This window comes from Oryzias latipes, chromosome 6, assembly GCF_002234675.1.
Source record: "Oryzias latipes chromosome 6, ASM223467v1".
NCBI lineage: Eukaryota > Metazoa > Chordata > Actinopteri > Beloniformes > Adrianichthyidae > Oryzias > Oryzias latipes.
Window position 1 is genome coordinate 31151462 of NC_019864.2, and position 12930 is coordinate 31164391.

Genomic DNA, 12930 nt, shown 5'->3' on the forward strand with positions numbered 1-12930 from the left:
CAAGCCCGGTTGCTTTGAGAGGGTTGCGTCAGGAAGGGCATCCTGTGTAAAACATTGCCAAGTTTACCATGCGACTCTTCGCTGTGGCGACCCCTGATGGGAAAAGCCGAAAGTGACACACAAATGTCCATAAGCCATTAAATCCAGAACCAGACGTTTGTTATTATTTGTCAGGTTTTGAATAAGCTGGACCCAAAAGCAGACGGGGATCAGGTTAGAAGCTTATTGAACATAGAAATGTGGATGGTAGATCCGGTGAATTGGCAGACGGGGAGAAGGTCCAGAGTAGTTCTTTGATGGCCTCGAGGGGAAGAATCCAGAAGGATCTGGCGCGGCTTGGCTTGGCTCGGCTTGGATTGGCCTGAAGTGGCTTAGCTCGGCTTTGCTTGGCTTCAACCAGCAGAGATCGATGTAATCTTCCATAGAGAAGCAGACAAACCTGATGAAGGCTGTCTGATTAGATGTAGAACAGGATCTTCTGACCCGACCTGCAGGCAGGTGTGCGAGGGCGACGCCCACTCCTGACGAGTATTTTTTATACACTCATGAAAGTTATCGACTTCTCCAGCACAAGAAAACAAACCTGAACAAGCCGTAGGAGATCAGACTCTGTTACTTTCAAAATCGGAGGAAAAGCAACACGACCTTTGAACCTTTATCAGCTCATTTATGGTCATTTCCTGCCCCCCCTCCATGAAACCCAGAATTGTATGTTTTCTTTGACAAAGAGTGGGCTGCTTGATCGTGGAGATGTTCCCTTCCTGCCATCTCCTCCTCTTCTTGCAGACAAAAATCTACAACAAGATCATGCGCATGTGCACGTCCAACATGTCCATGGGAGAGCTGACTGTTGCCCAGATCTGCAACCTGGTTGCCATAGATACCAACCAGCTCATGTGGTTCTTCTTCCTCTGTCCTAACCTGTGGGCCATGCCGATACAGGTGAGCTTTTTTGCTTTTGAACCTCTTTTTTTCTTCTTCTCTGGAGGCTCCGCTGCAGAGATGTCAGTCTGCGCTGCGGCGCTTCAACCCGCCTCCTGCGGAAGCAGCATCTCAAAGGTCCACATGCAGTTCATCATTTTGAAACAGAAAGATCGGCTTAAAAACAACATTTTCCTTTTCCAATGAGAAATCCTCACAAGCAAGTCAAATGTGCTGAAATGCAACTTTTCATCCTGCAGAACTAAAGCTGCCACTGAGCTGCAGTGCAGCCGGAAAGCAAAGGCCTGGAAGGGTTGTTGTAGCTGATTAATATGGAGGCGTGCTGTAAACCAGCATGTTGGCGCCGTCAGACTTTCTGTGACTGCAGACGGAAGAGCTTGAGGTTTTCCAGAGCCGGCGGATGTTTTCCGAGCTTCCTTTGCTTTGTTTGGCTTTAGGCAGCGGCTTTTTCACCTGCAGCACCAGCATCCAGCCTCTGTCTGTCAGGAAGCAGCTCCGTTCCACTGTGGTTCTTCTTCTTTATTGTTTGAAGGACTTCCATGTTTACGTCTGCGCCGCGCACATCTCCATTACTCAGGCCGCGCATGTGTTGCCTCTCTAAGAGGAAATGTTCTTTACAAATATTGATGCAAACTTGGTCTTTCGGTGACTTGGCGGCTAAATGACTGCGGTTTTGTCACAGGAGCATCTTATCCTCTGATCAGCGTCAGTGTCGCCCTGGAGAGCAGAAAACGCCCCCCCCCCCCACCCCCCGACTCCAGGGTTTCCCCTTTTAGCGCCTCTGTTGATGAATCTGACAGAAGGAATCCTTTGGGGATTCGGATCCTCTGCTGAGCTCCGTGGCGGCATCAGGGCGGCGTGCAGCTGGAAATGGCAGAAGGAGGTCGTTTCTAAACGGGCCTTCGTCAGATGAGTACCTGGCAGAGGCTGGGTGGGGGTTGGGTTTTTAACACGGCTCAACCCCCCCGGGTAGAGAATAACCTGCTCTCCTATTACCCATCAGCCACCTTGGCTGGCACACATTATCCCGAGGCTGAAGGAGAGGAGATGAAATGTCACATCCATCTGATGTGTCCTTCCTAAAGCCGTGTGATTCCATTAAGGAAGGCTTGACAGGGGTGGGGGCCACAGACAGGTTCAAACGTGCTAGAGGGGTGGGGGGGTTGAGAGAAAGTCATTTCTCTGCTTTCCCAAACTGATTGGCAGCGAACTGCAGCGCCCGTTTGTTAACCTGCAGCTGCTCCCGTCCACCCGAAACGCCCTGCAGCTCCTGCATGTCTGCTCCTGGGGGGCGGGGGGCAGTCTGCAGAAAAATCCCACCCCGTCTGTCTGCAGATCATCGTGGGGGTGATCCTGCTCTACTACCTCCTGGGGGTCAGTGCCTTGATTGGAGCGAGCGTCATCGCCGTGTTGGCGCCGGTTCAGTACTTCGTGGCCACCAAGCTGTCCCACACGCAGAAGACCACCCTGGTGAGCAACCTCTGGGGTTTTGAACCTCTCACTGGTGGGACGAGCTGTGCCCCTTTGATCTGATGCTGGCCAAACGTCCTAAAGCGGTTGTGATTTCAGGAATACTCCGGCGAGCGGCTGAAGAAGACCAACGAGCTGCTGCGCGGCGTCAAGCTGCTGAAGCTGTACGCCTGGGAGAACATCTTCCGCGACAGCGTGGAGGAGACCAGAGGCAGAGAGCTCAGCAGCCTGAGGGCCTTTGCTATTTATACGTCCATATCCAGTACGAGAGCCGGGAGCTTTCATCCGCCTGGAAAAACACGAAAACACAGAGTTTTACCTCCATCACTTCCAGTAAACCATCAGACCAACAAGTGGAAAAAATCCTGGTTTGGTTTAAAAATGAGGCTTTGATGTCTTTAGTCCTTGTTGATTCATTTCTTATCTCTATTTGAAATCTTCTTTTAAAGAAACAGATAAAATAAACTCAACGTCTGCATTAACAAACCTTCATAACTGAAGTGGATTCCCTTCAGGAATGCAGTTTATGTCATCTGTGATCATAGAAAAATGTGAAGAAAATGATCCAAAAACCTGGAATTTTTCCATAAATTATCTATTTTTTATTGAGATTTTTTTAAATGTGTTTTTTAGGTTGAATTATTGATTTTTCCTCGTTGTATGTCTCAGTTTGCGTTTCTCCCGATGAATCCTGAACGCCTCACTTCCTGTTCTGTTTTCTGCCTGCAGTGTTCATGAATGCAGCCATTCCCATAGCGGCCGTGCTCACGGTGAGTCTCTGCATGCGTCTGCGCGTGTTTCATGGTCTGTGTGAAGGTCAGGGGGGTCACTGAGGGGGGGGGGGTCTATAAATCTACACGTCTTTTTAAGCAGGGAAGGATCAGAGAAGTCAGGGAGCAGCCATAAGTCATGTCAACAGACGGTTGTGCTTTGATTTGATGTGACCCCCCCCCCCCCCCCCCCCCCGCGTGGGTTTTGGCTGTGTGGGGGGGGTGTCTGACCTTGAGCCGGTCAGACCCGTCACTGCAATGTTCTCAGACTAACCTGATCCCTCTGTGAACCTGCAGACGTTTGTGGTCCACGTCCACATTTCTGAGGACGGCGACCTGTCTCCAGCCGTGGCCTTCGCCTCCTTGTCCCTCTTCCACATCCTGGTCACGCCCCTCTTCCTCCTGTCCAGCGTGGTGCGCTCCACTGTCAAGGCGCTCGTTAGGTGAGGTCACCTCAGGAGTTTGTCTGTCATGTGACGAGAGCAGGACCTGGACCAGAGACAGAAGTCAGTGAAGCACCGGGCCTTCTCCTGACCTTCTCCTGACCTTCTCCTGACCTTTTCCTGACCTTTTCCTGACCTTCTCCTGACCTTCTCCTGCAGCAGATCCATCCGTTTTGGATCATGACAGCTTTACACCTCTGACCTTTTGGATTCTGACGTTAAACATGATTTATTTCCGCCGTGAGTGTCACAGGCCGTCGGCTGTGATTGGACCTGCTCGGTTCTGCTCAGGCCTGCTTATTGTGAGCGATATAATTGATGGAGACGCGTTTTCATCTGAGCAGCTGATAAAAAGCATGAAGGAGACTCTGGTGACGTTTAGAGGAAGAGCAGAAGCCTAAATATTCCTTCTCAGAGATGCGTCGTTTTAAGACGGGACACGTGTGAACGTTCTGAGATCCTCTGAGACGACTATTTCTGGATGGATTTGACACCATTTCCTGATCAAAGAACCAGAACAAATCTGTGGATCCAAGATCAGAAAGGATCTTTGAGAAGCTGCTCTGACAGAAACAAACCTTCTGATTAAGTGCAGCCTCTGCATCCTGCTGTTATTGTTTGATCCTCTATCAGTAATCTGATTGTCAGTCTGATTGTCAGATTGATCCAGCATTCATCTGCAGGGAGAGGAAATCATTGACCCGTCCTAGCTTTCGTCCATCAGGCCTGTCATCCGACCCGTCGTGTGTTTTTTTACGCCTGGTCTCCTTTTGGGTTTCAGTGTTCAGAAGCTCAGCGAGTTTTTCTCCTGTGATGAGATTGGAGATGAGCAGGAGCCCAGAGCCACGCTGACCTCTGGCTACAGCAACCACAACCAGAACAAGTACCATGCTGTGGTGAGGACGCACGTTTGAGCGCTCGCCTCCGTCCGCCTGCTTCTGCTTTACATGTCTCTCCTTCCACATCACTGTTCCTCCTCCCTGTGTTGGCTTTCATGCTCCCTCCTGTAGTCCTCCTCTGAAAGTCTCCCTTCGTCCTCCTTTCTGTCCCGCTGCCTCCAGCCCCTGAAGGTGGTGAACAGGAAACGCCCGGCGAGAGACGACTGGAACAACTTCAGCCCACGCGGGGACCAGGAGGCAGATGGAGTCTCCCAGGGCGTGGACCAGGACACCTGCATTAAGGTGACCCTGCAGAGGCTGCAGCTCATCCATCATTTTGTTTCGCATGACTTTGTGTGGTCCTTTTTTTCCTGATCTTTGCTGGGAAGCGGGCAGGAGGTTCTGCAGATTAGCTCCTGAAATGCAGCAGGATGCAGTAGGATGCATTAGGATGCAGCAGGATGGAGCAGAATGCAGTAGGATGCATTAGGATGCATTAGGGATGCAGCAGGATGCATTAGGATGCAGCAGGATGGAGCAGAATGCAGTAGGATGCATTAGGGATGCATTAGGATGCATTAGGATGCAGCAGGATGCACCAGGATGGATTAGGGATGCAGCAGGATGGAGTAGAATGCAGTAGGATGCATTAGGGATGCAGCAGGATGCATTAGGATGCAGCAGGATGGAGCAGAATGCAGCAGGATGGAGCAGAATGCAGTAGGATGCATTAGGGATGCAGCAGGATGCATTAGGATGCAGCAGGATGGAGCAGAATGCAGTAGGATGCATTAGGGATGCAGCAGGATGGAGCAGAATGCAGTAGGATGCATTAGGATGCATTAGGATGGAGCAGAATGCAGTAGGATGCATTAGGATGCATTAGGATGCAGCAGGATGCACCAGGATGCATTAGGGATGCAGCAGGATGGAGTAGAATGCAGTAGGATGCATTAGGGATGCAGTAGGATGCAGCAGAATGCACCAGGATGCATTAGGATGCAGCAGGATGCATTAGGATGCATTAGGGATGCAGCAGGATGCACCAGGATGCATTAGGGATGCAGCAGGATGGAGCAGAATGCAGTAGGATGCATTAGGGATGCATTAGGATGCAGCAGGATGCACCAGGATGCATTAGGGATGCAGCAGGATGCAGCAGGATGCACCAGGATGCATTAGGGATGCAGCAGGATGGAGCAGAATGCAGTAGGATGCATTAGGGATGCATTAGGATGCAGCAGGATGCACCAGGATGCATTAGGGATGCAGCAGGATGGAGCAGAATGCAGTAGGATGCATTAGGATGCATTAGGATGCAGCAGGATGGAGCAGAATGCAGCAGGATGGAGCAGAATGCAGTAGGATGCAGCAGGATGCACCAGGATGCATTAGGGATGCAGCAGGATGGAGTAGAATGCAGTAGGATGCATTAGGGATGCAGCAGGATGCATTAGGATGCAGCAGGATGGAGCAGAATGCAGTAGGATGCATTAGGGATGCATTAGGATGGAGCAGAATGCAGTAGGATGCATTAGGGATGCATTAGGATGCAGCAGGATGGAGCAGAATGCAGTAGGATGCATTAGGATGCATTAGGATGGAGCAGAATGCAGTAGGATGCATTAGGATGCATTAGGATGGAGCAGAATGTAGTAGGATGCATTAGGATGCATTAGGATGCAGCAGGATGGAGCAGAATGCAGTAGGATGCATTAGGATGCATTAGGGATGCAGCAGGATGCATTAGGATGCAGCAGGATGGAGCAGAATGCAGTAGGATGCATTAGGATGCATTAGGATGCAGCAGGATGGAGCAGAATGCAGTAGGATGCATTAGGATGCAGCAGGATGGAGCAGAATGCAGTAGGATGCATTAGGATGCATTAGGATGGAGCAGAATGCAGTAGGATGCATTAGGATGCAGCAGGATGGAGCAGAATGCAGTAGGATGCATTAGGATGCATTAGGATGCAGCAGGATGGAGCAGAATGCAGTAGGATGCATTAGGGATGCAGCAGGATGCATTAGGATGCAGCAGGATGGAGCAGAATGCAGTAGGATGCATTAGGGATGCATTAGGATGCAGCAGGATGGAGCAGAATGCAGTAGGATGCATTAGGATGCATTAGGATGGAGCAGAATGCAGTAGGATGCATTAGGATGCAGCAGGATGGAGCAGAATGCAGTAGGATGCATTAGGATGCATTAGGATGCAGCAGGATGGAGCAGAATGCAGTAGGATGCATTAGGGATGCAGCAGGATGCAGCAGAATGCACCAGGATGCATTAGGATGCAGCAGGATGCATTAGGATGCATTAGGGATGCAGCAGGATGCACCAGGATGCATTAGGGATGCAGCAGGATGGAGCAGAATGCAGTAGGATGCATTAGGGATGCATTAGGATGCAGCAGGATGCACCAAGATGCATTAGGGATGCAGCAGGATGCAGCAGGATGCACCAGGATGCATTAGGGATGCAGCAGGATGGAGCAGAATGCAGTAGGATGCATTAGGGATGCATTAGGATGCAGCAGGATGCACCAGGATGCATTAGGGATGCAGCAGGATGGAGCAGAATGCAGTAGGATGCATTAGGATGCATTAGGATGCAGCAGGATGGAGCAGAATGCAGCAGGATGGAGCAGAATGCAGTAGGATGCAGCAGGATGCACCAGGATGCATTAGGGATGCAGCAGGATGGAGTAGAATGCAGTAGGATGCATTAGGGATGCAGCAGGATGCATTAGGATGCAGCAGGATGGAGCAGAATGCAGTAGGATGCATTAGGGATGCATTAGGATGGAGCAGAATGCAGTAGGATGCATTAGGGATGCATTAGGATGCAGCAGGATGGAGCAGAATGCAGTAGGATGCATTAGGATGCATTAGGATGGAGCAGAATGCAGTAGGATGCATTAGGATGCATTAGGATGGAGCAGAATGTAGTAGGATGCATTAGGATGCATTAGGATGCAGCAGGATGGAGCAGAATGCAGTAGGATGCATTAGGATGCATTAGGGATGCAGCAGGATGCATTAGGATGCAGCAGGATGGAGCAGAATGCAGTAGGATGCATTAGGATGCATTAGGATGCAGCAGGATGGAGCAGAATGCAGTAGGATGCATTAGGATGCAGCAGGATGGAGCAGAATGCAGTAGGATGCATTAGGATGCATTAGGATGGAGCAGAATGCAGTAGGATGCATTAGGATGCAGCAGGATGGAGCAGAATGCAGTAGGATGCATTAGGATGCATTAGGATGCAGCAGGATGGAGCAGAATGCAGTAGGATGCATTAGGGATGCAGCAGGATGCATTAGGATGCAGCAGGATGGAGCAGAATGCAGTAGGATGCATTAGGGATGCATTAGGATGCAGCAGGATGGAGCAGAATGCAGTAGGATGCATTAGGATGCATTAGGATGGAGCAGAATGCAGTAGGATGCATTAGGATGCAGCAGGATGGAGCAGAATGCAGTAGGATGCATTAGGATGCATTAGGATGCATTAGGATGGAGCAGAATGCAGTAGGATGCATTAGGATGCATTAGGATGGAGCAGAATGCAGTAGGATGCATTAGGATGCATTAGGATGCATTAGGATGCAGCAGGATGCACCAGGATGCATTAGGATGGAGCAGAATGCAGTAGGATGCATTAGGATGCATTAGGATGCATTAGGATGCAGCAGGATGGAGCAGAATGCAGTAAGATGTTCCTGAATAAAAATCATGACATTTTAAGCACAAAACAAAATAGTCCCTGACTTTGACTCACATCTAAAGTTCACATCAGAGATGAAACTTCGATGAGTTCGTGTCTGAAGAGAAGCTGGTTTCTGATCTTCTGAGCTTTGTAGCCGTCGCATTTTCCCCTGCAGCTGTGGAGAGTTTCTGCTTGGATGATTTCCCATCAGCTCTGTTTCTGCAGATGTTGTTAATGAATGTGTGTCACAAAAAACAAGACGTGACCCCGCCCCCCTGCTTTCTGTCGTTAGATAACTGCTGGTTATTTCACCTGGACGGACGGACCTGCCACTCTATGCAATGTGGACATCAAGGTTCCCTTCGGTGAGTGCAGCAGAGTCAGAGATGTGTTTGTGTTTGTTGGATTCATTGTGCTGCTGCTGCCCCCCCGCACACACACAGGTAAGCTGACCATGATCGTGGGGCAGGTGGGCTGTGGAAAGTCCTCTCTGCTGCTGGCGGCTCTGGGGGAGATGCAGAGGGTGTCCGGGACGGTGATGTGGAACAGGTGGGTGTCCTGCTTTACTTCCTCTCTGTTGGAAATGTGCGTTTTTCCTCCACGCTCAGGTGTTTGAGCCCCTCTGCTCATGTGTGTGTTTGTCCCCCCTCCCCACCCTGTCTGCCCTGACCTGTGTCAAATCGTTTGTAATTGGTTTGGGGCGGGGTTATCTTTCTTTGTTCCTGTGCGGCTTCACTGCAGCAGCGTCACATGCTGCGCTGCAGATCCTTTCCTAGGATCCTTCCACGCAGTGGAAAGGCTGGGAATACTTTTTTTTTTTATTTTTTTTTATTTTTTTTTTTTTTATAACTTGTCCTGTCCAACAGCTAGGCAAACAGATGAGAGCTGAGGGCCTCTTGTGTTGGACATATTTTATTTTAACAAGAGGGGTTATTCATCTTCAGACAAACCAAAGGTATGTCGGAATAAACCCCTTTTGTAATTGAGGCCAAAATTTATTAATTTCAATCATGTTTGAAAATCTTTGGTGTTGGACCGGACGGAAAAGGAAAGAGGGGAAGAAGAGAGAGGGACGTTAGAGAGAGGGGGGGGTAGGAGGGTGATAATAGGAGGGGAAGGGGGGTAAGACCATGAAGCAGCATAGAGCAGACAGGTTTACTGGTTGTTTATCGTTACGGTACGGTTCAAATGTAGTACAAAAAGGGCGGGGCCTGTTCACACACACTCAAATATTATCAACACACCTGCTAGCCGCAAAAATGTCCACATGTCAACATGCACACAAAACAGATAGTGTTCACGAACGCATACCTATGCCTTAAACCAACTAGTGTGAAATCTTTCATTCATTCAATCATGCAAACTATTAGTGCAAAGGTGAGCTAACACCTGTGCTCAGGTGAGTGTTTATGTTCTTCTAAAATGGATGGTGGAATGTGAAAAGAAGGAGGAGGAGCGCCCAGCCACCCCCACACCCATACCCCCGCCGCAGCAGCAGCGGCAGCCGGAATTCCCCCAACGCCACACGGGAACAGGCAGGGAACAACCGCCCCCCGGGCGACCAAGACCGCCACCCAGGCCAGGGCCAGCCGGACCGCCGCGAGGCCCCCAGAGCCAGAGAGCAGGGAGGCGCAGAGGGAAAGAGAGCGCCTGGGAAGGCTGGGAATACTTTGATGACCGTGGGATTTTTCTGTTTTTCCTGTCAGGGTATTGAACATTTCAGAGAAATGATCTGACCCTTATTTGGAACTCTGATTGATTGGAATTCAGCAGCTGATTGCAGTGTCAGCTGTCTGCTCAGACGCCACTGAGCTGCAGCGTCTGCGCAGCCACCGCAACACAAGCACTGCTGTGCAAAGCCTTTTATTATTTCTTTTCACGAGCTGCTTCCTCAGTTACTCTTCCTCAGCTGTTTACTCTCTGATCTGCATTTGTCATCGTCTGCTTTGTTTCCACCAAAATGACACCAAACGCATCTGGGATGCATCTCCGCAAAGGCAGTCTGAACACGGCGACGCGTCACTGTGGATCCTCAGAAGACCTGGTGGAGCAGCCCATCAGGAAAGGCCGGGGGGGAGGGGGGCTTCCTTTTTCTGGATTGTTGACTGAAAGGCAGCTTTTACTGTGCAGCATCAGTGAAGCGAAAAGCCTGAAGATAAGAAAGTCTCCGGACAGGAGACCAGCAGGCAGCTTTCCCTCCGGACTCGATCAAAGTCCTCTGCAGCAGACGCTCTGCAGAGGAAACAGGCAGCTATGCTGCAGGAAATGCACGCTTCATATTTAACCACCCTTTACTGTTCATTTGATCATTTCTGTCCGTGAAGCTCAGAAACATTTCCTCTTCCTGCGGTTCTAAAACGACAGCGACATTTTTCATCAGGATTTAGAACTGTTGGGAAACAAAGACAGGTTGAAATCTGCTGTCAGCATCGCTGCAGCGATCCCCCGTCTCTCCCGGTGTTTCAGCCAGAGCCACTTCATCCACTTACGCTCAAATGCCTGAAAGGATGGCGGTGATGCAGAGGCAGCGGCGTCACGTGACAAAAGCTGATGAGACGGCACAATGGATCTGAGCGCGCTCCACTTTCTGCACCACGTTTGGCCTGGAAGCAACTAAACACAACAGGAGCCCAGGCTCTGCACGCCGTCAGGACGCCTCCCTCTCAGGGCCGATTCATGACCTCCTTCAGTTTGCAGCTGAATGAGCCGTAAAGCACTAACAAGCGCCGCCGGAGCAAACCATCGGTGCAGCTCTTCACAGAGCTGGACGCTCCTCCAGCAGGAGGTTCTCAGGAGATCTGCTCCAACAGAAACAGTAAAAATCCTCGGCAGTCGTGTCTGCAAACAGCTTCAAATATGAACATATGGAGCTATGCAGCCTACGTGCACATCCTGTGTGTGCAGATGGACCTTCACCTGCTCTGCATCAGCTTCTCCCCGCGACCTTCTTTAACTCAAAACGTTTTTCTTTAGTTTGTTTTCTCAAGAAGGTCCAAGCAAATAAACCAAAAAACATTATTCATCTCGTAATAGTTTAACCCTTTCATCTGTTTTTCTCTATGTTTATGTTTTATTTTCTGTCAACTAAAGGTTTTTATTGTTGGGTTGCATGGTGGTGTAGTGGTTCGCCCTCTCGCCTAACGGGTTGAAGGTTCAAATCCCAGCTGTGTCCTTTCTGTGTGGAGTTTGCATGTTCTCCTGGTTCACGTGTGGGTTTCCTCCAGCTTCCTCCTGCAGCCCAGAAACGTGCTTTAGAAGCTGTTTAGTAAATCTTCTCAGCTATCTGTCAGGTGTGAGAGCCAGTGGGTAAATCCCGCCTCCAGGTTACAGTAGCTGGGATAGGCTCCAGCAACTCTGTGACCGAACAGGAAGAAGCAGACTCATACCGTTTTTTCTGCTTGTCCCGTTAATGATTCCTCTTTAGAGCTCTGGTCCGTCTCTTCTGGGTTTTTAATCTTCTAGAGGTGATAATGGAAGATGTCAAAGTGTCTGTAGGGTCGGTACTTTGCTCATGGAGCTGCAGGAAAGCTGTTGGTAGCTCAGATGTGATGCTGAAGCCTCCATGTCTAGACGCAGAAATCTCAAAATACTCTGCAGCCTCTACTGAGCATGTGCAAAGCCATGTTCTGTTTCTCTATGGACTCATTCATGAAGTTAAATGTTTTTTTTCCAGCCTGCCGAGTCCTGAGTGTCATGGAGATGAAAGGTGAGACGTGAATCCACAGACACCCAGACCCACACATGTGACTCATGACAAGAGCTGAAGCGCTTCCTCTTCCTCACGTCATGTGAGGAAGACTCTGGACTGAGTCAGACCTGGCCTGGGGGGGGGGGGGGGGGGTGATGTGAACCATCGGCTCACTAGAACATTCTGGCATTTACGGGTCGAACGCGGCGCTGAACTTTCAGAATTTTTCATTTTATGTCACTGCTTTGAATATTAATGATGAACATTGCCTTCAGCTTCTTTTTAACTTTATTTACATTTTAGGAAATGAAGGAATTCTTATTTTTACCTCAGAATTCCGTTTCTCAGCCGTGAATCTTTGTGACGGATGTGAACCTCTGATGTGGTTCTGCAGCAGCAGATTATTTTTATCTGAGCGTCTGTAACCTGAAGCTTTCAGCTCAGATGCCAAACCAAACATTTTGACCCTTTTGGTGTTCCGTAGTTTTACTGACGGAACATTTTCGCTTTGTTCTATTTACGGCTGGAACAGTTATTTTGTTCTCTGACGTTCCCACGTCTGACAGGGATGGAGTTACCGGTGTAAAACCACACGTCTACAGAACCTTCAGGCCAGCGTGCAGCTACAAAATAAAAGCAAACTTTCAAAATAAAAGCACGGATCAATTAAATGTTTTTATTCCTTCAGGGAAAATGTTGAGTGGAGCTAAAGAAGCTGAAAAAGACGTGGCATAAAAGGGTTTTGTTTCCCCTGATGGTTGGAGTTTCATGTGACACGCGTGGCCTGAGAAACACGCTAATGATATGTGGAAGATGTCCTGGTGAGGAGCGCCGTGACCCGTTTGTGTGGCCTCTGGACCGTACAGTCTGTCTCAGTGTACAGTTACCGAGGCCACACATGCCAAGGATGAGCGGGACTCCAGCCCCCCCACCCCTCACCCCCCTGCCCTGACCGTCAGCTGGTTAGAGGGCAGCGTGATGCTGAGGAGCGACCCAAGAGCCAGTGTTATTTTTAGGATGGGGGGGGG

The 12930-nt window shown here is 49.7% G+C and overlaps 1 protein-coding gene across 4 annotated transcripts in view; it reads left to right on the forward strand.

Moving 5' to 3' along the window:
• The window catches only part of abcc8 (ATP binding cassette subfamily C member 8), a 52689-nt gene that overhangs the window by 20675 nt on the left and 19084 nt on the right, over nucleotides 1-12930 (forward strand). The window contains exons 9-18 of one of the 4 annotated variants that reach the window (XM_023956138.1): nucleotides 787-942; nucleotides 2278-2412; nucleotides 2512-2674; nucleotides 3142-3182; nucleotides 3480-3625; nucleotides 4407-4521; nucleotides 4636-4806; nucleotides 8507-8579; nucleotides 8658-8763; nucleotides 11888-11920. In XM_023956138.1, the coding sequence (XP_023811906.1) occupies nucleotides 787-942; nucleotides 2278-2412; nucleotides 2512-2674; nucleotides 3142-3182; nucleotides 3480-3625; nucleotides 4407-4521; nucleotides 4636-4806; nucleotides 8507-8579; nucleotides 8658-8763; nucleotides 11888-11920 (1139 nt within the window). Of the gene's footprint in view, nucleotides 1-786; nucleotides 943-2277; nucleotides 2413-2511; nucleotides 2675-3141; nucleotides 3183-3479; nucleotides 3626-4406; nucleotides 4522-4635; nucleotides 4807-8506; nucleotides 8764-11887; nucleotides 11921-12930 lie in introns of all 4 variants that reach the window. The other 3 variants (XM_023956139.1, XM_023956135.1, XM_023956136.1) reach the window with 3 other exon arrangements.